Source organism: Octopus sinensis, linkage group LG15 (genome assembly GCF_006345805.1).
Source record: "Octopus sinensis linkage group LG15, ASM634580v1, whole genome shotgun sequence".
Lineage (NCBI taxonomy): Eukaryota > Metazoa > Mollusca > Cephalopoda > Octopoda > Octopodidae > Octopus > Octopus sinensis.
In genome coordinates this window covers 56070582-56097734 of record NC_043011.1, presented here as the reverse complement: position 1 = coordinate 56097734, position 27153 = coordinate 56070582, and the positions used below count along the sequence as shown (strand labels likewise).

At 39.8% G+C, this 27153-nt stretch overlaps 1 protein-coding gene across 1 annotated transcript in view; it reads right to left on the bottom strand.

The window, feature by feature from the left end:
- Window positions 1–4917: 4917 nt before the first annotated feature.
- LOC115219862 (cilia- and flagella-associated protein 58-like) overlaps window positions 4918–27153 on the bottom strand; it is a 72443-nt gene continuing 50207 nt past the window's right edge. The window contains exons 13-18 of the mRNA XM_029790155.2: window positions 25171–25458; window positions 22462–22685; window positions 13260–13371; window positions 12037–12261; window positions 8702–8835; window positions 4918–6155 (exon numbers count right to left, since the gene is read on the bottom strand). Coding sequence (XP_029646015.1) covers window positions 6035–6155; window positions 8702–8835; window positions 12037–12261; window positions 13260–13371; window positions 22462–22685; window positions 25171–25458 — 1104 coding nt within the window. The 3' untranslated portion in view covers window positions 4918–6034. The remainder of the gene's footprint in view (window positions 6156–8701; window positions 8836–12036; window positions 12262–13259; window positions 13372–22461; window positions 22686–25170; window positions 25459–27153) is intronic.

The following is a 27153-nucleotide window of genomic DNA, read 5'->3' as shown; positions in this document are numbered from 1 at the left end:
TTTTATTTCGTGATTCTGAATTGAGGTGTTGGTAAAATATGTATTCTGAATATACTGGAGTCAGTTCAGAGATTTATTAGCATGAAACATAAGGTGCATGTTTAAAAGGAATCCTTAGATTGAGTGCAAAATTTGTGAGTCGCATCTTGTGGTTCGTAACTAACACAAGTGTTGCTCTGACTGAATACTGCAGTATGTCACGGTTCAGTGATGTAAGCAATGGTATCGGTTCTGCCTTCGAACCTTCTAAGTTCAACACCAGCTCCTGCCACTGGAAACAACCAGGTTCTTTGGGTTGTGGGGAAAGAAAACATACATACATACATACATACAACTAAACCTCCATAAATTGGAGCCCCCTTAACAAGTATTACCCTTACCAGTACTGGAATCCTTATCATCAGCTACCGAACGAATATCATTATGATTTTGATACCTAGGCAGTGTCATCGCATAAGGCTTTGGGAATCTTTAAGCAAATACCCCAATATTTCAGCTGATCACGATCCACGGCAACATAAGAATTTGCGAGACAGAATGCAAGTACTGTGCACTCAATAACATTCTATGGGGCAACACACAAAAGGCCTTACCATTATATGTGTGTGTGTATATGTCATAAGAGTAGGTATGTGTGTATAGTGGGAATGCCATTAATCAGTTTCCTTTATATGTATGTTATTTTAAATGCTCTCCTTTAACATAACTTCCTTTAAATGGCTCTAAAGAAGCTATACGATGTTGCACAAGCACTCAGCTCTCATTGTACACCTTGTTTATAGCAGAAACAGCTGTAGCCTAATAAAGTTGATTCCTGTTCCCTTGTTATTCAATAACTAACGTTACACCCTGTACTTACCTGACGCTCTACTCTGAAGCGTAAGTCTATTGAGTTCAAACAACTTGTTATTAGTATCACTATGCCCAAGCGAAATTATAATATATATGGTGGTGGGGGGGTTCGCTCCTACTTCGTAACTATTAATTCTCAAGCAGTATTTATGCTTTAACGCTGCTGACACCGCCTTATGCGATGACACTGCCTTAGGTATCAAAATCATAATGATATTCGTTCGGCAGCTGATGATAAGGATTCCAATACTGGTAAGGGTAATACTTGTTTAGGGGTCTCTAATTTATGGAGGTTTAGTTGTATGTATGTATGTATGTATGTATGTATTGTGTGTGTGTGTGTTTGTATGTGTGCCATTGTTGTGTATGTTCCCTGTGACTTTGCAGCTTAACGGGCCCCATTTGTCTGAACGTTGCCCTCTTCTTATTACTTCAAACTTGTTGGAGTTACTTCTGTCCTCAATACTGAACACTTATACATCGTGTTCAAAGAGACAACAGCTATAAATATATATATATATATATATATATATATATATAAAGAGAGAGAGAGAGAGAGAGAGAGAGAGAGGAGAGAGAGAGAGAGAGAGAGAGAAGACCAACTCTTAGGTATACAGATACTGTCCAACACAACACCGTTGATTTAGAGATATTCAGAAATTCAGTTTAATTCATTAATCTTGGAGCGTTGATATAAAACAGACGAAGAACATCAGCATTCTAATTATTCGAAACCGCTTCCTCTTTGTGATCACAAAGTGATGCCAGAATTGACCAGAAATATTAACAATATACCCACCCACACACACACACACACACACACACAGACACTTGCTTCTTCCTTAGATCAAGGTAAAAACAAAAAGGATTTGGTTCCACAGTCAAAACACTACCAAACAATTGAAAAATATCTCGTTGGCTTCAAAGATGCTGAATGCATCCAGAAAGCCAATCGGCCGAACCACATCATCACCAGAAGCAATGCTGGCCGAATTTGATGGGCAAAAGGAGACGATTTTTGAGAAATAATTATGTTCTATAAAAAAATATTTAGATTATTGTGACAAATACCCACAGAAGAAGAAAAATATCGTCGATTCCTCTGAGTTTTTTTGTTGTTTTTGTTTTGTATTTTTTTTAAATGTTTAAAAAATGTAGTTCATGTACGATTTATGTTTACACATAGTCATGGACAGACACACATATATACTGATTTGTGTGTGTGTATATATATATATATGTGTGTGTGTGTGTGTACATATATATACGTACATACATATATATATACACATATATACATATATATATAGATAAATATATACACATACATATAGATAAATACATATTCATATATATATATATATACATATACATTTATATACAAATACATATATATACACATATATATAAAATTTATAAATATATATATATATACACATGTATATACTAATATACATACATATACAAATGCATTCATATATATACAAATATACATACATACATATATATATATATATATATAATATATATATATACTTATATATATATGTATATATATATATATATATACTATATATATGTATATATATACATATACATATATACATACATATAAATATATAACATATATAACACATACACACACTCACACATACACACACATATGTTATAACAGTTTGACAAAAATACACAACTTCAGATATTCAAGGACAGACAAGGCTGATGTGTCCCACACCAACGAAACTGAATAATGGAGCGTCGAGGCAAACTGTTATTAGATACATATAACTGCAACGAAATATGTGGAGTGCTACTTGCTTTCGTTTCTTCACTCACTTCCATATGTGTGTGTGTGTGTGTGTGTGTGTGTGTGTGTGTACCTGTTTAGTTTTAACTTATAAAAAGAGTGCTCAATACCATATTTTAAATTAATAATGTTTGTTTTTTTTTGGTTGAGCCAGTCTCTTACTACTCTCCGTTTCACCTGTCGGTGCACCGGATCTTCATCAGAGTTACAACTTACCTGAAGATCCTAAGGACCTAGAGGGGAAACTCTGAACAGGAAGATACTGATCGACCATAAAATAATAATAATAATAATAATAATTATTATTATTATTATTATTACTTCAAATTATGCCACAAGGGCAGTAATTTTGGGGGAGAGGATGAGTCGATTACATCGACCCCAGTATTCAACAGGTACTTAATTTATTAACCCTGAAAGGATGAAAAGCAAAGTCGGCCTTGGCGGAATTTGAACTCAGAACGTAAAGACAGACGAAATACTGCAAAGCATTTTGTCCAGCGTGCTAACGATACACACACACACATTTTCTTGGTATATTTACCATCTCACAAATGTATCAAGCGAAGCACAGCAGTTTTCAGTGTTCCACTTTAAAATGTTGGTACTCTGCTTCCGTTTTCGATTCTGCTAGCCATAATCCAGAATGATGACAGTTTACAAACTTTTATGATTGGAATACTGAAAATTGCAATGCTTGGCATGAGACATTTTGGTGGCATCGTAAATCTAAAAAATAAAGAAAATATTTATCCAGTGGTAGTGATGTGTAGTCATTCTCACTGTTCGCCACTCCTATATAAAGGTGTGTAAGTCGTCTAGAATTCCATAAGTCAGGAAAAGAACGCACTCGTATATTAGAATGCACTCGTGGGGTATTATCTGAAGTGTACAGTATTATATATCCATCACAGCTGATCTTACCAATTGGTTTCGCGCTTGAGATACAACGGAGTGTTAGCTAACAATCCAATTATATAACCCTACACTCATCAGAGGTAGCCGGTAATGGATAATTACCTAACTCTCCGACGTACCCCTAGCGCGAAACCGATTGGTAATATCAGCCGTGATACACTTCGCATATTATATATATATATATGTGTGTGTGTGTGTTGTGTGTGTACCTGTTTAGTTTTAACTTATAAAAAGAGTGCTCAATACCATATTTTAAATTAATAATGTTTGTTTTTTTTTTGGTTGAGCCAGTCTCTTACTACTCTCCGTTTCACCTGTCGGTGCACCGGATCTTCATCAGAGTTACAACTTACCTGAAGATCCTAAGGACCTAGAGGGGAAACTCTGAACAGGAAGATACTGATCGACCATAAAATAATAATAATAATAATAATATTATTATTATTATTATTACTTCAAATTATGCCACAAGGGCAGTAATTTTGGGGGAGAGGATGAGTCGATTACATCGACCCCAGTATTCAACAGGTACTTATTTATTAACCCTGAAAGGATGAAAAGCAAAGTCGGCCTTGGCGGAATTTGAACTCAGAACGTAAAGACAGACGAAATACTGCAAAGCATTTTGTCCAGCGTGCTAACGATACACACACACACATTTTCTTGGTATATTTACCATCTCACAAATGTATCAAGCGAAGCACAGCAGTTTTCAGTGTTCCACTTTAAAATGTTGGTACTCTGCTTCCGTTTTCGATTCTGCTAGCCATAATCCAGAATGATGACAGTTTACAAACTTTTATGATTGGAATACTGAAAATTGCAATGCTTGGCATGAGACATTTTGGTGGCATCGTAAATCTAAAAAATAAAGAAAATATTTATCCAGTGGTAGTGATGTGTAGTCATTCTCACTGTTCGCCACTCCTATATAAAGGTGTGTAAGTCGTCTAGAATTCCATAAGTCAGGAAAAGAACGCACTCGTATATTAGAATGCACTCGTGGGGTATTATCTGAAGTGTACAGTATTATATATCCATCACAGCTGATCTTACCAATTGGTTTCGCGCTTGAGATACAACGGAGTGTTAGCTAACAATCCAATTATATAACCCTACACTCATCAGAGGTAGCCGGTAATTGGATAATTACCTAACTCTCCGACGTACCCCTAGCGCGAAACCGATTGGTAATATCAGCCGTGATACACTTCGCATATTATATATATATATATGTGTGTGTGTGTGTGTGTGTGTGTATTGTCAAGCACATATTCTCTCATAGATTCGCATTAATTCACACCCATATTCGTTCGTATAGACATGCAACGAAATACATATTATCTCACAGGTTTTGCTTTATTCTCACACTTACAGAAGTAGATAAACGTATAAGCACATCATACACACACACACACACAACACACAAACCACACACAAACACACAAACACACACACACACGTGACGGTACGATCCTCAGTTTGTGGAGTCTCTAACTGATCTCCAGGCCAGCAGTTTTTGAGGGGAGGGGGCAAATCGATTGCATTGACCCCAGTATTTGACATCGACCCCGAAAGAATTAAAGGCAAAGTTGAGCTCGATGGGATCTGAACTTAGAACATAAAGAGCTGAAAGAAATGTCACTAAGCATTTTGTCTGAGATGCTAATGTTTCTGCCAGCTTGTTTGCCTTTAAAGGAAGGAATACAATTCGTTATAGCAACACAGCTATTGTTTGATTTGTGCTTATTTTAGCGACACCGGAACGATGAGAACAGAAATCAATACAAGAGGGGCTTCAAATTACAATATAAAGGGACATTGATAAAAACTACCAGGCATTTTGCCCAGCGTTTTATTAATTTTGCCATTACAAATTCCTTACATGAGCAAAAGGCTAGAAATTTGGAGAGAGAAAATAGTTGATTGTGTCGACACTGGTACTTGACGGGTACTCTATTTCATAGACATATGAAAGATGAAAGACAGAGTACACCTGGAAAGAATTTGAACTCAGAACATAAAGAGCCACAACAAATACTGTCAGGCATCCAATCTTCTGGCTATTCTGGTAATCTGTCAGCCTCTATGGCAAGTACGGAAGTTGATATAACCGACATTTTTTCTTCTCTTTTAAATGACTTCTGTGATTATGTTAGAAATTAATATAAGTTCAACGTGGAAATAACTTATTTTCGTTGTATTTTCTAGTTCGACCTTTAGGTTTCGTCATTGATTTACTTAAAGGGTCAATTACCGTTTAGACTGGACTTGTTCAAGGGAATTCGAGATACCGGCTCAGCTAGGAACCTCAACAACAGAGGATGTCACATGGACGCACAGACATTGTCGTGCACTCACACATGCATACACAAATACATATAAACAAAGGGACATAACTTTCATCACAGCAGCCACACAAAAATAAAAACAACTGTACACAGTGTTTAGTTGTGTTTAAGCCGCAGTCTTATCTGGTGGCCTCAGATTAAATCCTCCCCCAGTATATCGACTTCCGGTTTGTTTGTGAGGATAGATCGAAGGTAGACCACTCTGAGCCAATGTGTGTTCCCGTTCCCTGGAAAGAAGAATAAAGCAGTAAATATACATATACATACACACACACACACCACACATATTCACACTGACATGCACATACACACATGCGGATACATACACACGGATACATACACACACACACACACTAAATACACACACATACACACACCACACAAACACACACCACACATACACAGACATGCACATATGTACACAGAGATACATACATATATACATACATACACACACACACAGATACATATACCCCCCCCACACACACACACACATACTTATTAGTTCGTCCGTCGGTGTCGATGGATGACCAAGGACAACACCTGGGAGGAGAAAACGGGGCACAATCCGCCAGGTTGCGATCGATCAGTCCAATGTGTCCTTGGAAGGCTCTCTAATAGATTGGAGGGTACTGATCATTTGTTGGAACTGAAGGCAAGGAGTTGGCCCTGGACTTTGTGTGGTTCATTATTTTGTGTCTTTGCAGTCCTATTCTGTTTGTAAGAGGTGATACCTCTGTTGGAGCAGCTTCGCCAGTGGAAGCGCAATGGCCCAATGGTTAGGGCAGCGGACTCACGGTCAGAGGATCGCGGTTTCGATTCCCAGACTGGGTGTTGTGTGTGTTTATTGAGCGAAAACATCTAAAGCTCCACGAGGCTCCGGCATGGGCCGGAGCCCGTGGAGCTTTAGATGTACTCTTTCGCTCCAACTTTCTCTCACTCTTTCTTCCTGTTTCTTGTCCCCGACTTCCTACGCAACCGCTGAGCCTGGGTGCGCATTCATCCATCCGTCGATGCTCTCAGTGTTGGGGGTTGACCTGCTTTCTCTTCTGCGGGTCTTACGAATAGCAAAGGACTGCATTTCAGACTTCTCCCACTACAGAGGTGCGATTTTGCGAGCTCTGGGACGAAGACCGCTTCGCTCAACAGCAACAGCAGCTTCGCCAGGCAGGACAGTCTTGCGGTTGTGTTTCCCAGGTGTCGGGGTTGATCTCAAAGCCCTTCAGTGAGATTTTGAGTATATCCTTGAAGCGCCTTTTCTGTCCACCTCGCATGCGCTTGGTGCTTGCCCTCTGCCAGTTTGCTGTAAAACAGTCTCATAGGGAGTTGCATGTCAAGTATTCAAACCAGATAGCCTGCCTATCTGAAATGTGTTCTCCTCAGCAAGGCTTGGCAGATCAGCTCTGGAGAGGACCACCGTATCTGGGACCTTATCTTGCCATGTGACTTTTATTAGCTTTTTCAGGCAGTTCATGTGGAAGTGGTTGAGCTATTTGGCGAGGAGTTCCTAAACAGTCCAAATCTCACAGGCGTACTATAGTGTAAGTAGTACAAGCCGCTTGATACACCTTCAACTTGGCGGCCAGCCTAATGTCTTGCCTCTCCCACACTGATTCACGTAGCTGCCCGACTGTTGAGCTTCCCTTGGTGATGCACGTATTGACTTCATCCTCAATGTTCATGAGAGAAGATTAATTGCTTTCTGGAGCTCTGCTTCTGTTGGATGCTCTGCCAGAGAAGTGTTCATGTTAGCTTGGGACATGCGAGCAACGGTCTCAGTATTGATAGAGGGAGGAAAACCTGCTCAGGACGTTGTTAAAGTGCTCTGCCCACCTTTCCAGGATTGCGCTTTTCTCAGTGAAGAGAATTGTTCCGTCAGCACTGGGCAGCAGCAATGATCCGGAGGACTGTGGCCCATAGGTGGCTTTGAGGGCCATGGTAAAAGCGTTTGAATTTTTTGCTGTCAGCGTACTCCTGTACCTCATCTGCTTTGTTAGTGAGCCAAGAATCCTTCATTTCTCTGAGCTTTGCCAGCACTTTGCTTTTGGTGGCATTGTAGGCTGCTTTCATGGAAGCTAATGTACTGTCCTGTTGAGAGATTCTGTAGGCTTCATACTTCACATCAAGCAGCTTCTGAATTTCCTCGTTGTTGCCGTTGAACCAGTCTTGGTGGCTACACCTGTTCTGACCCTGATGAGTGAATGCAGTGTTGTATACCACATCCTTGAACACTGCTCAGTCCTCTTTCTCTCCCTTTGGACCAGCATCGAGTTGGCTCAACCTGCTCTCCGAAGCCGGTAGGGTGTGCATAGGATATCTGGGTAGGGTGGTGTGTCTGACTTGGTCCTCATCTGACACCCAGCTCTCACCTGTAGCTCCTTGAAGCTGTCTGCATGCAACAGTGGAATGGGCAGCAAATTGGAATGGCCCAATGTGAAACAGAACCTTAGTGAGGACCTGGACAACAAGTTTGAGCCAACTCGATGCTTGTTGACAGGAAGGAGGAGAGGACTGTGGGATGTTTGGTGACATGGTGTACAACAATGCACTCCCTCATCTGGGCCTGAACAGGTATAGATACACACACACACGCACACACACACACACACACACACACACACACGCACGCATGCACACACACACACGCACACACACACATGCGCGCACACACACACACAACACCACCACCACACCACACATGCAAACACACACACCACCACACCACATGCACACCACACACACACACACACACAAACAAAACAAGCATACTTACTTTTGTTGTTCCTCTTTCTTTTTCTGAAGGAAATATTTCTTCTTCACTTCCTGCAGCTCCCTTGCAAGCCTTTCTTTCTCATATTTATCTTCACTTGCCTGGGATTCGTACATCGTTAGTTCAGAGGCCATCACCTGTAAATGCAGGAAAATTCCAGACAATAACATAACTAACTACACTTTTAAAATAGTGGGGTTTTTTTTTCTTATAAGGTACTAATACTTTCGTTGACCATTATCTCTCTGTCATTAGGATCAGGTGTAGGTTTGTGTTTGAGAAGCTTGCTTCCCAAACTTGTGGTTTCAGGTTCAATCCCACAGTGCAGCAGTTTGGGCAAGTGTCATCCACAACGGCCCTGAGTTAACCAAAGCCTTATGAGAGGATTTGGTGTACCGTTGTCTGACATCATGTGATGTCCGATGAAGAACATCACCATCATACGAGTGGTGGTGTTTGTTTGCAGTCTTTCATGGAAAACATATCTCACCATGGGGGAAAGATTACTTCGCTACAGGTGAAACAGGTAAGGGTGAGTAACAAGAAGGCAGTGAGCTGGCAGAAACGTTAGCACGCCGGGCAAAATGCTTAGCAGTATTTCGTCTGCCGTTACGTTCTGAGTTCAAATTCCGCTGAGGTCGACTTTGCCTTTCATCCTTTCGAGGTCGATAAATTAAGTACCAGTTACGCACTGAGGTCGATGTGTGTGTTTTAGGCAAGCTTGGGCAAAATTTTTTCAAGGAAGCTGGCAGTTGCTCCTCTCCATGCCAACAAAGCTTATCCAAGGAAAATACTGCCAACTTGGACCAATGCAGATTGGTACCAGCATCATTACAGGTGTTGCTATTAGAACACAAAGAACTGGGAAAATACTACCAGGTATCTCTCCCAATCATTTAACAGTCCTGCCAATCCAACACCTTAGATTGGTACTTTTTTATTGAACCCGAAGGGACAAAAGACAAAGTTGACTTTGGCAAGGTTTGAACTCGGGGTGCAATGAGTTACAACAAATATTGCAAGGAATCTCATCCCACACTCCAACAACATCCACCAATTCAGCACCTTTGTCTGTCCTTGTTTGTCCCTCTATGTTTAGCCCCTTGTGGGCAATAAAGAAAGAAATAAGAAGGGCATCCAGCCATAGAAAATCTGCCTCAACAAATTCCATCAGATCCATGCAAGAATGGAAAAGTTGTCAGTACATCGTGATGATTCTGTTACTTTATTTCATGGTTGTCTTCACATGGCCTCTTCTAATATAAACATATCCTCAGGTGATTCAATTTATTCAAAATGTTATGCAATGTCACCTCCATTTCTAATTATTTCATTGGATTGGATGAATCAGCCACAAAAATATTTGCACGTTCTGTTTTATTTTACAGAATTTTTTTTACTGCTAAATCACCTTTCTTTTTTAATGTAATGCAAATTATTGTGTCCAACAATATATTTCTCTTGGTGTTATTGTGTAATAAAGCTGTAGCATACAGGTACACAACAAATCACTTAGGAGACACCTATAAACCTTGAACTACAGACATGATATACTTTAGTGACAAACACAATAAAACTTGACCAGGAGTGGTCATGTAAGGGTTAACTGTGACAGTGTGAGGCCATATTAGAATGACTAACAGGAAACTAAAGAAGATCTTTCCTCCTCCATGAAACGTCAACCCAGTATTTCTAAGCTACGGACTGAGTGATTTATTCTAAGGTTATCTCCCTAGACAGATTGCTTTCACTATGGCTAAGGAGCCCTTTCTACCCCACTGACACAGGTTGTACTGGTTTACAGTTTACCAGTAGCAGGATCCGATGCTGCATACATTGAACCTGGGAAACTACCACCTGTATCATCTCTTGTGAAAGGTAGAAGAGTCAGTTTGCTGGACATTGTTGTAGAGCTGAAAATGAGGTAATTTCTACTCTTCTCCTCTGGAAGCCTTCTGCTCATGATACCAGAGGGCACACACTCTCCTACCCTGATGTAATCTCCAGGGATACAGGCATCCAGCGACGGGTCCTCCGTAATGCTATGATGGACCGTGAGGTCTGGCGTAACATAGTAAATTCCATTGTCTCGACCACGGTCGAACAATGATGATGAACATGAAACTGTTTCATTGCAAACTACTTCTAACATAGGCCCAAGGTCTGAAATTTGGGGAAGAGCATTACTTGATTAGATCAACCCCCAATGCTTGACTTTTATTTTATTTTATCAATGCTGGAGAGATGAAAAGCAAGATTGGCATTGGTGGGATTTGAACTCAAAGCATAAAGATCTGATTAAATATAGCAAATCATTTTGCTTGATTCTCCACCAATTCTGCTCCTCCGCTGCCTTTTTTCACTTGAAAATTATGTTGTAGTATATGTTTATCACAATAATTTGTATTAAATTAAAAACTGAACTGTCTATATTTTGAAAAGAATTATCAAAAATTTCAACAAAGATTTGTAAATATTTTTCTAGCAAATTCGTGAAATTCATTTAAATAATTAGAATTTAATGTTGCACAATATTTTGAATAAATCAAGTGATCTAAGGACATGTGTATCTTAGAAAAAAGTCATCTGAAAACAAGTGGAAAATAGATTGAGGATTAATTTTGTATCAAGTTTGTAATCTGGGAGGGATTTTCAATATAATCATGTGACCTGCAACAGTTTCAAACCAGAAAATAAAGATGGAGGATAATAATCAAACAATGAATGTGTTCAACATGAATGTGTAGGGCCTCCATCAGTCAATGACAGCCTTGCATCTGTGTGTGTTTTAGGCAAGCTTGGGCAAGATTTTTTCAAGGAAGCTGGCAGTTGCTCCTCTCCATGCCAACAAAGCTTATCCAAGGAAAATACTGCCAACTTGGACCAATGCAGATTGGTACCAGCATCATTACAAGTGTTGCTATTAGAACACAAAGAACTGGGAAATACTACCAGGTATCTCTCCCAATCATTTAACAGTCCTGCCAATCCAACACCTTAGACTGGTACTTTTTTATTGAACACGAAGGGACAAAAGACAAAGTTGACTTTGGCAAGGTTTGAACTCGGAATGCAATGAGTTACAACAAATATTGCAACAAATCCCATCCCACACTCCAACAACATTCACCAATTCAACACCTTAAATGAGAATAAACAGGCTAGATACTACACTTTCCAGGTACACACTGTAGAAGAGTTTGAACCCATATGCAAGAGGTCAGCAGCATTCATGACTCAAGACCAAACATTTGTAAATAAAATACCTTGCCTATTGTCTTTTGAAATCTAGTGTTGAGAAAATCGAATTATTTGGGTATAAGTATTATGGTTCTTGCCTTCATTTGTTTGACCTTGCTTTTAAAAGTTTGTTGATAGATAGAAAGCTGTTCAGCTACTTCTGGCCCCGGCTGTCGAGCTAAGATATGTTTCAGCTCAATATAAAGCTTCTCTTTTTCTTGGATTAACAGTTCCTTCTCGACCACTTCTTCAGTCTTTTTGATTAACCGTTTCTGCAGGGTGTGTGTTCGTTGGATCATTTTATACATAGTTGGGTCACTGCTCTGTAACAGAAGATACAAATGAAATCAATTCTTAATAGTTCACTAATTCTTTGGTGATACCTGATAACCTGTTGAATAAACTATGGAAGGACATAATATCTAAATACCTGTCTGACATAACTTAATGGTCAAGTTAATTCATAAAACGGGGGAGGATGCTCAGCTTCAGTTTCTGTAGTGTTTGGCAGCCGAGAAAAAGAACTAGAAATGAATGGACAACGGTAAGACGCTAACTTCCCCAGAAACCTAAGTTCAATGCCATACGTACTTGACTACATTGCTTCAACACAAGTTACATCACACACACACACACACCACACACACACACACACACACATTCTTGTATAAAAATAGTCATCAAAGTTATTGAATATCAAAGATATCCAATAGAAATATACATACATACATATATAAATATGTATATATATTTATATATATATATATATACACATACACATAAATATATATATATACATATAATAATAATATTAGGGAGTAAATCCAAATTTACAGGGAACAATTAGATTTAGGATTAAATCAAATTTCACAGTATAAATATAAATTATATTAGAGATAAAACCACTATTAGGCAAATCAAACAGTGAAATACATAAACCAATACATAAACGAGGGACATATTCATTCGGCACAGAATGTTTTCACCTCAATAGACATCACTGATTGGTTGAAATTGCAGAAATTGAAGAAAAAAACAACAAATATCTTACAAACTATAGAATTTTCTCAATAAAGCCAAGAGAAAAAGATGTTTTATAAATACATTCTACCAGTATACGAAGTTTAAAAGTGTTTAGTTATGTGGAAATTATTTTAAAAAACTGCCGATCAAAACTGAAAAGATCCCAGCAAAGCCTTACTTGTTAGCAAATATTATTCATGTGAATGTATTGTGTCCTAGACTGAGAACAAGTGCAGGATACAATGCCAACATAATAAAAATATAACGAAAATGTATAATACGCATTAAACTTCTTTACCTCAAGTTTCCGCCATCGATGAATATTCAGAGGATTCTCAAGTTCTTCTTCAAGAGCTTTACAACGAGTCCGTTCCCGTAGAAGTTCCTTCTGTGTGTCGTATACTTCTTGTCTGATACATCAAATATATAATAAATATTATAATATGTAGATATTACATGATAAACATTATATCAAATGTATAATGATTTAAAACATGTCAGAAATATTTTGAGACAACTATTGGATTATAACTTAGTTTATGTAGAATCCCAAAAACGTCAGATGAAATGCCATGCATTGTTTATTCTACCTTCTGACATTCTGAGTTCAAATCTTGCAGGGGTCAGTTTTATTTGTCATACTTTAGGAATTGATAAAATCCAGAATTTATTCAGGATGGTTGGTTGGTTGGCAGGATTGCTAACACATTGGACAAAATGCCTTATGTTACCAATTCCAGCTCTTTACATTCTGATTTTGTCTGCTATAACATTGGTGCCAAATTGTAAGAACCATTTTCATTTCTTTAGACAACATCATGGACATGGAAGTGGGTGGCTGTCTGCAGGGGCATCTGATGGCCTTTCATAAAACATAAACTTGCCCAGGCTTGCTTCATGAAAGGAACTTCCAAGAACAGACACAGAGGAAGGCAATCTGGGATTACTACAGATGTGCTCCCCCACCAACCAAATTTGTATGTCTTCATAACTTTCTGAAAAATGGATATTTTTTTTAATAAGAATTTCAACAAACACTAGCACTATGACCAATCAACGTCGGGTCATAGTGCTAGTGCATGCATATACAGCTGCGTGCATGCGCACATACACGCAAGTACTGTCCAAATCTCCTACCAATCACATACAGCTGCTGGCATTCAGTTGGCATATCAAATTTGGGCATTTTGATTGGGTTTTGGATAGAAAATTCACAAAAAAGTCACTTCTATTTATTTTTTAAAGGCTTTGTGGGGTGACTGGGGAAATGTAAAGATGTGAACAACCACCCTTGGACCATAGAAAGTTCGAGCCCTCTAACTGAAAAATTGTGGATTTGTATAAAGGATACACACACGCAGACAGACATTTTGCCGTTTATATATATAGAGATGTTTCAGATGATGTAAATTATGATTATGTTGGATTTTGGTGTAATAAAAAAAGGTGCATGTGTGTGTGTAATTTCCCCACCTCATTAAAATGCATGAGGAAACAAAATCAAGGTGTGTGAATGATCCAGTTCCACTTCAATTTATTTTACATGTTTAATTCCAACAAAATCATAATCCATCTGAAATGTATTTGTAGAAAATTTTATCAAAAATTTTCCATTTTTAAGAAAGTTATGAGAAACAAATTAAGGTGTGTGAATTATTGAAACTCCTCTCCATTTCTTTGAAAACAATTTCCCAACAAATTCTGACATAATCTTTATCTAAAATATCTCTCTGGAAAATTTCTTTGAAAAAATATACAAAATTATAAAGAAACAACAGTCAGGGAAGGGTGGTGGGGAAGATCTGTAGTTATGTTAGCAATTGTCCCTTTTTCTTTCCTTATCCTCATCAAAAACCAGCAAAACCATTCCTTCAAATGAGCCATTACCATCTTTAAAAAGGACACATTTGACAATGCCCTAAGAATACAAGAAGACCAAATGTTCATGATTATGATACCTTTGTTGATTTGTCTGTCACTCAGCAGAAGCAAGTGGAGGTGCAATGGCCCAATGGTTAGGGCAGCGGACTCGCGGTCGGAGGATCATGGTTTCGATTCCCAGACCGGGCGTTGTGTGTGTTTATTGAGCGAAAACACCTAAAGCTCCATGAGGCTCCGGCAGGGGGTGGTGGCGACCCCTGCTGTACTCTTTCACTCCAACTTTCTTTCACTCTTTCTTCCTGTTTCTTGTCCCTGACTTCCTATGCAACCACTGAGCCTGGTTGCACATTCATCCATCCATCGATGCTCTCGGTGTTGGGGGTTGACCTGCTTTCTCTTCTGCGGGTCTTACGAATAGCAAAGGACCACGTTTCGGACTTCTCCCATCTTGTGAGCTCTGGGACGAAGACCATTCGCTCAACAGCAACAGCAACAACAACAACAACAACCATCATCGCCATTAAAATACAGATTCTTATACAAAAGTCAGGAGATTTGTAGCCATTTCATTGGTTGCTCTTCTGTTTCTGACACTCAATGCCTTCATAATAACAGTTTCTAACACAGGCAAAAGAATGGGGAGGGAAGTGGGGGAGGACAGTCAGTTATATCAGCCCTATAACTGCTTTTTATTGATTAAAGATTGAAAGGCATTCAGACTTAAGCATACATACATATACACACACCTACACATGTCAAATACTGAATCATGAAAAGTAAATGAAAATATCTCATACTAGTAAAGTTTTTTAATATATTTTCTATCTCATACTGAAAAAAATTATATGGAAGACATTAAGTCTTTAAATGTCATAGTGATATATATATATCATCATCATCATCATCATCATTTAACATCTGTTTACCATACTCGCATGAGCTGGATGCTTTGGCAGGAGCTAGTGAAGCCAGGGACTGCACCAAGCCCCATTGTTTGTTCTGGCATGGTTTCTACATGCCCTTCTTAACACCAATCACTTTACAGAGTATACTAGGTGCTTTTTACATGGCACTAGCACCATGTGGTGCCAGCATATATATATATAATATATATATATATATATATAGTACAAAGTAAGATAGGGGTTACAAAGTAAGATAGGGGTAAAATGAATAATTAATCCAACATTATAATATCTGTAAGTTGATGAACAAACCAAACCTGTTTCTCCATTTTCTTATTTGTATTATATATATATATATATATTTATCCCAAAAAATTTTCATCTGTATTTATTGTTAATATAAATTTGTTATCACATGGTTCAGTGATAGAACTAACAAAAAGGGACATTTTAAGGATGAAAATTTAGAAAGGAGTTTATGGGTGATGCCATCCACCTATTGACCAAAGTAACTCAACCATGCACAACAAACTTTCTCTGTACTTCTCTGCATAACTCATCAGTATGAATGACTTTTAACATACATGTGAATCACTGTGCTTTTTGTTGTATGGAATAGACTCACCAATGACTATATAAAGTAATAGTGGAAGAAATCTTCAACAATCATAGGCACAGGGATGGCTGTGATAAGTAGCTTGCTTACCAACCATATGGTTCTGGGTTCAGTCCCACTGCATGGCACCTTGAGCAAGTGTCTTCTACTATAGCCACGGGCTGACCAAAGCCTTGTGAGTGGATTCGGTAGACAGAAACTAAAAGAAGCCCATTGTATATATATATATATATATATATATATATATTCCATTGATATTCATCTATTTTGATTTGGTTTGATTTTCACTTGCCTCAACAGGTCTTCACAAGTGTCACACACTTGCCTCAACAGGTCTTCACAAGTGTCATAAGAGGGAAGGTATGCACAGGTGGACTGACTACGTCGCCGGGTCTTCGGATGGTGTCTTTATGTGCCAGATGAGGCTGGCGAACGGCCACGATCGGATGGTGTTTGTTGTGCCCACAGCACGGAGGCCAGTCGATGCGGTACTGGTTACGGCCACGTTTGGGTGGTTTTCTTGTGTGCCACCGGCACTGGTACCACAAAGAATACAATTCCACTGATGTTCATCTATTTTGATTTGTTTTGATTTGATTTGATTTTCACTTGCCTCAACAGGTCTTCATAAGTGTCACAAGAAGGAAGGTATGCACAGGACTGACTACGTCCCAGGTCGGGGCCACGGGTTATGGCCTGACTAGTCTTGCCGGGTCTTCTCATGCACAGCATACTTCCATAGGTCTCGGTCTCTAGACATTTCCTTAGTGAGACCTAAAGTTCGAAGGTCGTGCTTCACCACCTCGTCCCAGGTTTTCCTGGGTCTACCTCTTCCACAGTTCCCTCCACTGCTAGGGTGTAGCACTTTTGCACACAACTATCTTCAGCCTTTCTTGTCACATGACCATACCAGCGCAGCCGTCTCTCTTGCACGCCACAACTGACGCTTCTTAGGTTCAGCTTTTCTCTCAAGGAACTTACACTCTGACGATTATGAACACTGACATTACACATCCATCGGAGCATACTGGCTTCATTTCTTGCGAGCTTACGCATATCCTCAGCAGTCACGGCCCATGTTTCACTACCATGTAGCATGGCTGTACGTACACATGCATCATACAGTCTGCCTTTTACTCTGAGCGAGAGGCCTTTTGTCACCAGCAGGGGTAAGAGCTCTCTAAACTTTGCCCAGGCTATTCTTACTCTAGCAGTTACACTTTCAGCACACCCACCCCCGCTACTGACTTGGTCTCCTAGGTAGCGGAAGCTATCAACTACTTCTAGTTTGTCTCCCTGAACGTGGCAGAAGTTGGTCTCTGCATATTTCCAGTGTTTATTGCTCCTGAGCATTTGCCACAGACAAAAACTATTTTCCTAGTTAGCCTTCCTTTGACATTGCTGCACCTCTTATGTGTCCATAGCTTACACTTGGTGCATCTTATAGAGTTTCTACCTACACCTTTTTTACAGATCGAGCAGGGCCATCTACCTGAAGGCATTTGTGATTGATCTACCTTCCTACTTATTAGAACTTTGGTTTTGGCTAGGTTGATTCTAAGGCCCTTCGATTCTAATCCTTGTTTCCACACCTGGAACTTCTCCTCCAGTTCTGATAGTGACTCAGCAATTAGAGCAAGGTCATCAGCATAGAGGAGCTCCCAGGGGCAACCTGTCTTGAATTCCTCCGTTATTGCCTGGAGGACTATGATAAATAGGAGGGGACTGAGGACTGAACCTTGGTGGACCCCAACCTCTACCCGGAATTCTTCACTGTACTCGTTGCCCACCCTCACCTTACTAGCAGCGTCTCTGTACATGGCTTGCACAGCTCTCACCAACCATTCTTCTATCCCTAGTTTCCTCATTGACCACAGATAAGGGACCGGGGGACCCTGTCAAAGGCTTTCTCCAAGTCAACAAAAGCCAGGTACAAGGGCTTATCTTTGGCTAGGTATTTCTCCTGCAGCTGTCTTACCAGGAATATAGCATCAGTAGTACTTTTCCCTGGCACGAACCCAAACTGCATATCATCTAAGGTAACTCTCTCTCTAATTAGTTCGGCTACAACCCTCTCCGTAACCTTCATTACCTGATCCAGCAGCTTGATGCCCCTGTAGTTATTTGTCTCTAGGGCGTCGCCTTTACCTTGTAGCAGTTGACTATTATGCTGCTACACCAGTCATTGGGTATGACCCCCTCGTGTATCACCTGGTTAACTATACGGGTGACTAAGCTATAGCCGACACCACCAGATATTTTGAGCATCTCTGCAGTAATTCCTGATGGGCCTGGGGCTTTCCCTGTTTTCATGCTTCTAATTGCCTTATCTACTAAGGAACTGTTAACTCGGATTGCTGGTCCCTCTGTTGGGTCGACATTCGGCAGTAGATGAATATCAATGGAATTTGTATCTTTGTGGTTCCAGTACCGGTGGCACACAAGAAAACCATCCGAAGTGGCCGTAGCTGGTACCGCATCGACTGGCCTCCGTGCTGTGGGCACAACAAACACCATCTGATCGTGGCCGTTCGCCAGCCTCACCTGGCACCTGTGTCGGTGGCACATAAAAACACCATCCAAAGACCCGGCGACGTAGTCAGTCCACCTGTGCATACCTTCCCTCTTATGACACTTGTGAAGACCTGTTGAGGCAGAGGCAAGTGTGTGACACTTGTGAAGACCTGTTGAGGCAGAGGCAAGTGTGTGACACTTGTGGAGACCTGTTGAGGCAAGTGTGTGACACGCGTGACACTTGTGAAGACCTGTTGAGGCAAGTGAAAATCAAACCAAATCAAAATAGATGAACATCAATGGAATTTGTATCTTTGTGGTTCCAGTACCGGTGGCACACAAGAAAACCATCCGATCGTGGCCGTTCGCCAGCCACATCTGGCACCTGTGTCGGTGGCACATAAAGACACCATCCGAAGACCCGGCGACGTAGACAGTCCACCTGTGCATACCTTCCTTCTTGTGACACTTGTGAGACCTGTTGAGGCAAGTGACACTTGTGAAGACCTGTTGAGGCAAGTGAAAATCAAATCAAATCAAAACAAATCAAAATAGATGAGCATAAATGGAATTTGTATCTTTGTGGTACCAGTGCCGGTGGCACACAAGAAAATCATCCGAACGTGGCCGTAGCCAGTACCGCATAGACTGGCCTCCGTGCTTTGGGGACGTAACAAACACCATCCGATCGTGGCCGTCCGCCAGCCTCATCTGGCACCTGTGTCGGTGGCACATAAAAACACCATCCGAGCGTGGCCGTCTGCCAGCCTCGTCTGGCACCTGCCAGCCTCATCTGGCACCTGTGTCGGTGGCACATAAAAACACCATCCGAGCGTGGCCGTCTGCCAGCCTCGTCTGGCACCTGTGTCGGTGGCACATAAAAACACCATCCGAGCGTGGCCGTTCGCCAGCCTCGTCTGGCACCTGTGTCGGTGGCACATAAAATCACCCACTACACTCTCGGAGTGGTTGGCGTTAGGAAGGGCATCCAGCTGTAGAAACACTGCCAGATCTGACTGGCCTGGTGCAGCCTTCGGGCTCCCCAGACCCCAGTTGAACCGTCCAACCCATGCTAGCATGGAAAACGGACGCTAAATGATGATGATGATGATGATGATGATGATATATATATATGTGTGTGTGTTTGTGTTAGTCCCCCCATCATCGTTTGACAGCCAATGTTGGTGTGTTTACATCTCTGTAACTTAGGGGTTCAGCAACAGTGACCAATAGAATAAGTACTAGGCTTACAAAGAATAAGTGCTGCGGTTGATTTGTTGGACTAAAAAACTAAAAAGGTGGTGCTCCAGCATGGCCACAGTCAAATGACTGAAACAATAAAAGAATAAAAGAATAAAAAAAAAACAAAGAAAGAAATTAATATTATTTCAGCCTCAGTAAAAGATGGAAATAATTTTCCCTCATATTTAACTCTCTTTGGATCCAATTAAAAGTATTTTCAATTAAAAGTTTACATAATCTTACTATATGAGTCTTTATCAAGTACTTGGAAGTCATGCTGTGTTGATGGATTTATTAAATACCATTTTCAGCATATTTCTTTCAAAATGCCATCATTTATGACAACACTGGTATACTAGTAAATTATGTGTCTGTTGATACTTTCAGCTGCATTCAAAGACATCAAGCTTTTGGCATCTAAGTCGATACCTTTAGACAACTTTATAATATATTTGCAGTTGGTTATTCTGACAAGATGATAAATTGGTGGAGACACATTAAAACATTTGGTGGAGAAGCTAAAACATCAAGTTAAAGGTTGTCAATGCAAAGGTGTTGGAGTCTGTAAACTGATTCTAGAATTGCTAATAATGAAATTCCTAAAGAATTGTTAGCAATAGCAGATGTTGTCTTTGAGGCTATTATCTCAAAAGGTTTGAAGCTAAAACATGAATCTAATGATAATGGTAATCGTTCTCATGCCAAAAAGGTGGCACTGTGAGAAGCGAAACTTCAGAAGATGAGGATTTTGAGATCAATTCTTACAAGTGTCTTGAAAATTTTGTTATGAGTCTTCTTCAGTCCAAATAAGATTTAAGAAGTTTTTACTGTAACTCAAGTCACTAATTAGTGGTAGGTCTAATCATACCACATATACAGTAACGAATGGTGAAATTAAGTTAAATCCTTCTTTTGGAGGATGCTGGAGGTGAGGTGTATTCATCTTGTTGTTGTTGTTGTTGATTGTTTTTATTATAGTATTGATGTTGTTATTTAACTCCAAGCCCAGTGTGACCAGGCAGACCTATTATTAAAGGCATTCCAACCATGACTACCATGTAGATATATTCCTGTATGAAAAGAACCCAGAACTATATTATCCAACATTTCCATTTTTTTTTCAGCCAATAGGAAGTGATTTGAAGGTGGTTTAGTTACTAATTCTAGCAAGTCAAGCAGATAAGTAACAGATCATTTGTGGTTGTGCTGCTTTTGGGGGGTTTGCAGGATCTTTGGTGTACCGTTGGTTTTCTTTCTAATGTTTTTTTTATGAGAATTTAACCATTGGTGGTGTCTTCCTCTTCTTCCTCATGGCAATGATTTATCATATCTCAGCCTCCTCTTCTTTGTTTTTGTCATTTGATAAGGAACGAAGAGAGCAGGGTAGAGGCTCTTGGATGCATGTGTGTGTGTGTGTGTATGCCATTTCCAGCTGGGTTGCTACTATTGCAGGCAAGTGCAATCTTCCTGTTATGCTTTCCGTTTTCAAAGTGGCGCTCCACCGCCTTGTTCTCTTTGTAGAGGTTTTGGTTTTTGTTACAGTTACAGCAGTTCTACTGCTGCTCCTATTGCTGCTGTTGCTGTTGCTGCTGCTGCTGTTGAGCAAAGCGGTCTTCGTCCCAGAGCTCACAAGATCGAGTGGGAGAAGTCCAAAACGTGGTCCTTCGCTATTCGTAAGACCCGCAGAAGAGAAAGCAGGTCAACCCCCAACACCGAGAGCATCGACAGATGGATGAATACGCATCCAGGTTCAGTGGTTGCATAGGAAGCCGGGGACAAGAAACAGGAAGAAAGAGTGAGAGAAAGTTGGAGCGAAAGAGTACAACAGGGGTCGCCCCCCCCCCTGCCGGAGCCTCGTGGAGCTTTAGGTGTTTTCGCTCAATAAACACACACAACGCCCGGTCTGGGAATCGAAACCACGATCCGCCGACTGCGAGTCCACTACCCTAACCACTGGGCCATTGCGCCTTCACTGCTGCCACTGTTGTTCTGCCAATCTACAGACCAGGTGGACCTTTCCAATTATGACACTGAAGCCTCTTTTTCTGTTTTTATTTTCTTACAAAAGCAAAACAGACTCTCTACCTTGCTCAGATGTTTCTGACATTCTGGAGACACTTAACTCTCAGTCTAGTTGCTGAGTGAGTTTACCACTGATGCTGCTTCTCAGCTCCAGTTACTAAGTTCCATTCTAGATTTCAATCGAACAAGAGCCTGAGTAATTTTATTCTCATTCAAAGAGGAGTCGTTAAAATATGAGAAATATAAAATTAACAGCAGTGAATGACAATGATAATGATAATAATAAAACGATTTTCATAAGATATATTTTAATTACACACCTGAGATCATTGACATTGGCCACAGATTTTTCAAGAATGATTTTCTCTCTTCTCAGTTTCTTTATTTCCAGTTTCAAAACCCGTATATCTTCCAGACGTTGATCGTATTGAACCTCACCTTTGCTCAGCGTTGACTGCTGGATTTTAATTTTCTCAAACAACAATGCTAATTCATCATTTCGCCGAACCAGCTGAGTTCCGAGAATATCTCGTTCACTTATCACCTGAATAAATAATAACATACCTGATATTTTAGTGTCTTCCAAAGTAAAACCAATGATGATTAGTGTCCTTGTGGAGTAGAGTAGCAAGTTATGTAATACACTAATTTATGTGTGATTGTCCCCTTGTACAACAACAAACCAGAACATTTTACAGTAAGTAAAAAAGTGATGCTGAGAAAGAAATAAAGATTGTGGGGCAATAAGTAAAATTAGAGAGAATTGTACAGAATGCATTCGATGATTAAAGCAGATGCAATAGAAAAATTCTACAAAGGTAAATAAAAATTAATTTAGGTAATACTAGCACTTTGACCTGGCAACGCCAGGTCATAGTGCTAGTGCATGCATATACAGCTGCGTGCGTGCGCACATACATGCGAGTACTGTCCAAATCTCCAACCAATCACATACGGCTAGTTGGCATTCAATTGGCGTATCAAGTTTCGGGCACTTTGATTGGGTTTTGGATAGAAAATTCACAAAAAAGTCACTTCTATCGATTTTTTAATGGCTTTGCTGGGTGACTGGGGAAATGTAAAGATGTGCACGACCACCCTTGGATGGTTTTGAATGACCATAGAAAGTGTGAGCCCTCTAACTGAAAATTTGTGGATTTGTATAAAGGACACACACACACACAGAGGCAGACATTTTGCTGTTTATATATAGAGAGATTACATGTAAATAATCCTTCCTGTTTTAAGCACAAAACCTGAAACTTGTGGAGGGAGGGGGATAATCGATTACATCAACCCCAGTGCTTTTTTTTTGTACTTATTTTATTGACCCCAGTAAAGATGAAAGGCAAAGTCAACCAATTTGAACTGAGAACATAAAGATGAACCAAATGCCATGAAGCATCATGTGTTTGCCTACGACAGTTACATGAAGAATAATGAGTCTGTCACAGCAGTTCAACATGAGTTACGGTGCCACTTCAACATTCACCAAAGTCAGGCTGTTCCCACCCACTACACAATCTTATGTTGGTTGAATGCACTTCATACACGAGGTACACTAATGAACAGGAGACAGGAGGGGGCGCCACGAATGGTATGGACTCTGGAAAACGTGCAATGCATCAGACAAGCTTTAATATGGAGTCCGAGGCACTCTGCTTGGAGGCATTCCACTGAACTTGGCATTGGTAAGTGGTCAGTAAGGCGTATTTTGCATGAAGACCTGAATTTCCATCCATACAAATTGGTCAATGGTCAACAGTTGAAACCATGGGACTATGCACAGCGGTTTAACTTCACACGTCAGAGGGAAGCAATTTTTGAGGCAAATGACAACCTCATTTTGCTAATGACCAATGAAGCAGGTTTTCATCTCAATGGCATGGTGAATCAGCAGAAATGTTATTATTGGGCTCTAGAAAATCTGAGAGAACTGCATGAAAGACCCACTGCACAGCCCCAAAGTGATGGTCTGGTGTGCTGTTGGAAAAGCTGCCATCATTGGTCCTTACTCTTTTGAAGACAATAACGGAAATGCTGTTACTGTGAACTCTGAGCGTTACATTGAGATGATAAACAACTTCTTTGCGCCTGAATTACAATGAAAACGCATGCCTATTCGACATGTGTGGTTCCAGCAGGGTGGGGCAACGGCTCCCACACAGCCAGAGCATCAAAGGACGTTCTTCACCCTCTCTTCGGTGACCACCTAATTTCCAGGTTTGCTGACATTCCTTGGCCCCTTTGCCACCCTGATTTGTCCATGTGTGATTATTTCTTGTGGGGAAACCTCCAGGTACATGTGTATGCACATAAGCCTCATACATTGGATGATTTGAAGGAAGCTATGTATGTGGAAGTTGCCCAAATCAACAGAGCAATGCTGGGGAGAGTGGAGGCCAACTTCGGAGAACACCTTCAGAAATCCATCAATGAAAATAGACACTACATGATGGATGTTGTTTTCCACACTTGATTTTGACAAATGCTAATTCAATACAAACATATTGATGTCAATAAAATTTGTTTGCAGCTAAAATTAATGATTTTTGTGAATTTTTCAAAAACGTCCATCCTCTCTGCCCCACCACCCTGTACTTGATTTTTGCTTTACCTTTTGTCTTTCCATCCAGGGTTATTTTTACAGCCAGATTCCCTTAATGCAATTAACAACTCAACTGAACCTTCTTTTTCAAGGAATTCCAAAACATATACAACAAGACGATGATGTGACTCAGGTTTTTGCCCCCTCATCATTGTCCCCTGAGTAGCAGAAGGTCATAAGTCTACAACATCACTGCTTTAAGTTATAATTATTTTCTAACAGTTCTGTATTGTTAGCTTCCATATAACTTTAATTTAACATATTTCATTCTTGGTTTTTAAAATAAAAACCAAATAATGAAGCTGCAAGTGTTAGCAATACCAAATTCCTTTGATTTTGCAAAATCTTGTCAAAAAGAAGTCTGCAACCAATAATACAACTTTTTTCCTCTCAAAAACATCAAAAATCTATTTCATATTACCTGATCTAACTCCTTCTTCTGACGGCATCGTTCAACATCTGCATCTCTGATAATCTTCTTTAGTTTTATTTTTTCAGACTCCTGAGTGTTGATGTATGCCTCAGTTTCATTTGCTTTGATCTTCATATTTTGGAGCTCAATTTTCAAAGCGCTTTTTTCTTTCTCCACTCTGGCTCGAGCTGTCTGCTCTTGAACAAGTGCTGTTTCCTTTGATTGAATTTCCTCTTTAAGTTGATCAATTTGATGATTCATAATCTTCAGTTTGCGTTTCTTTTCTGTAATTTCATCCTAAAACAAGAAAAAAAAAAAGAAAATGGAAACGGTTTTGTTTTTATTTTTCATTTTTATTTCTTTCTTGTCTAAAATTATTTCAGCATGGAATTTTGTTAAGAATTTAAAATTGCATCCAAAAGTTAACAAAACTTTAAATATTTATGTAAAAATTGTTCTTCTTTTATTTTGTGGCCATTAACCAGTGCCATTCAGAGACATTGACTTTGCAAGTTTCAACCAACAGCTCTGGTTTTAGTCAAGTAATTAGTTTATATTTTATCTATAATTAATTGAGTGGCTGAATTACATCTTTGATGCAACATCATTTTCTTTGCAAATACACACACACACGCACACGCACACACACACACACACACACACGCGCGCGCGCGCGCGCACACACACACACACACACATGTGGAGTGTGTGTGTGTCCTATTAACAAATATGCATGCCTCCAGGAAACTGTTTTATTTCCTTGGACCTTTTAGTCAAGAGAGAAGGCAGCGGCCATGACCCTTTACAGGGCCTCCAAGATTGGTGGGAAGGAGGGAGAAAGGGAGGTATCCGCAAACTGGAAACCTGGCCCCAAATGCTGGAATGGTTTCTACCAAAAGAACCAAAAGCACCAAGTAATAATAGTGTTAAACCAGGTGCCAGCTTAAATCTTCCTCCTGAATAAATTCCATTCTGGGTGGAATTATGTCCCAAGCACCGGTTTAACAATAGCAGACTTTTCACAAAATATTTCATTTTTTCAAAATATATTCAAACAAAGGCAAAGTATTTCAATAGAAATATGGTGACAAAAGGGTTAGAATGGAATTGTGTGATTTAACAGTTCTTCCTGTGAGGTTTGGCAAGCACAAAGAGGTTCCCTATTCTCAAAAACAATTAACTTACCATTGCAGCATGGAAGGTGTTTCCAAGCCATTTAAGAAACACAAAAACCATTAGATTCACTTCAACATTTAAATTTAATTTGTCAAAATATTTTCGTCGCTTTGAGACTGCGACCTGTTCACTGACAAAACTTTGTGCTGCATCTTTTGTCAGTGAACAGTTTTGTCAGTGAACAGGTCGCGGTCTCAAAGCAACGAAAATATTTTGACAAATTAAATTTAAATGTTGAAGTAAATCTAACGGTTTTTGCGTGTTTCTTAAATGGCTTATAAACACCTTCCACGCTGCAATTGTTTTCGTTCCAGCACATGATCTCAGATCAAGTCACTTGCTATGCAAGTACATCTCCGTAATTAACTTACCTTCTTAGCTATCACTAAAAGACAAACCTCACAAATGGGGGGCAGAAACCATTGTATTCCACTCATACATTACAAATCACAAAACGATTCGAATGGATTATTTGCAGACTTTACTTGCAAGTAAAAAAATATATTTAAATGGCAAGATATTCGTCCATTGATATTACTGGTATATTAAATTGAATAGCTGATGACTTCAGCATCTACATCTCCATAAGTGGCGACTACTGAGATAGTCACACACTAAAAGACTTCAATGACTTCATCAAATTATATTTGCTACAAAAAGAGATTATTTCACTAATGGAGTCTAGCAACATGCTGTTGGACAGCCAGTTGATGCAGTTATGGGAGTGGAATGATAGATTCTAGGATTCTTCTAAAAGCTGAAGGTGAGAGCCCAGTGTTCTGTACAGAAGAAATTTTATCTCTCATCATCATCATC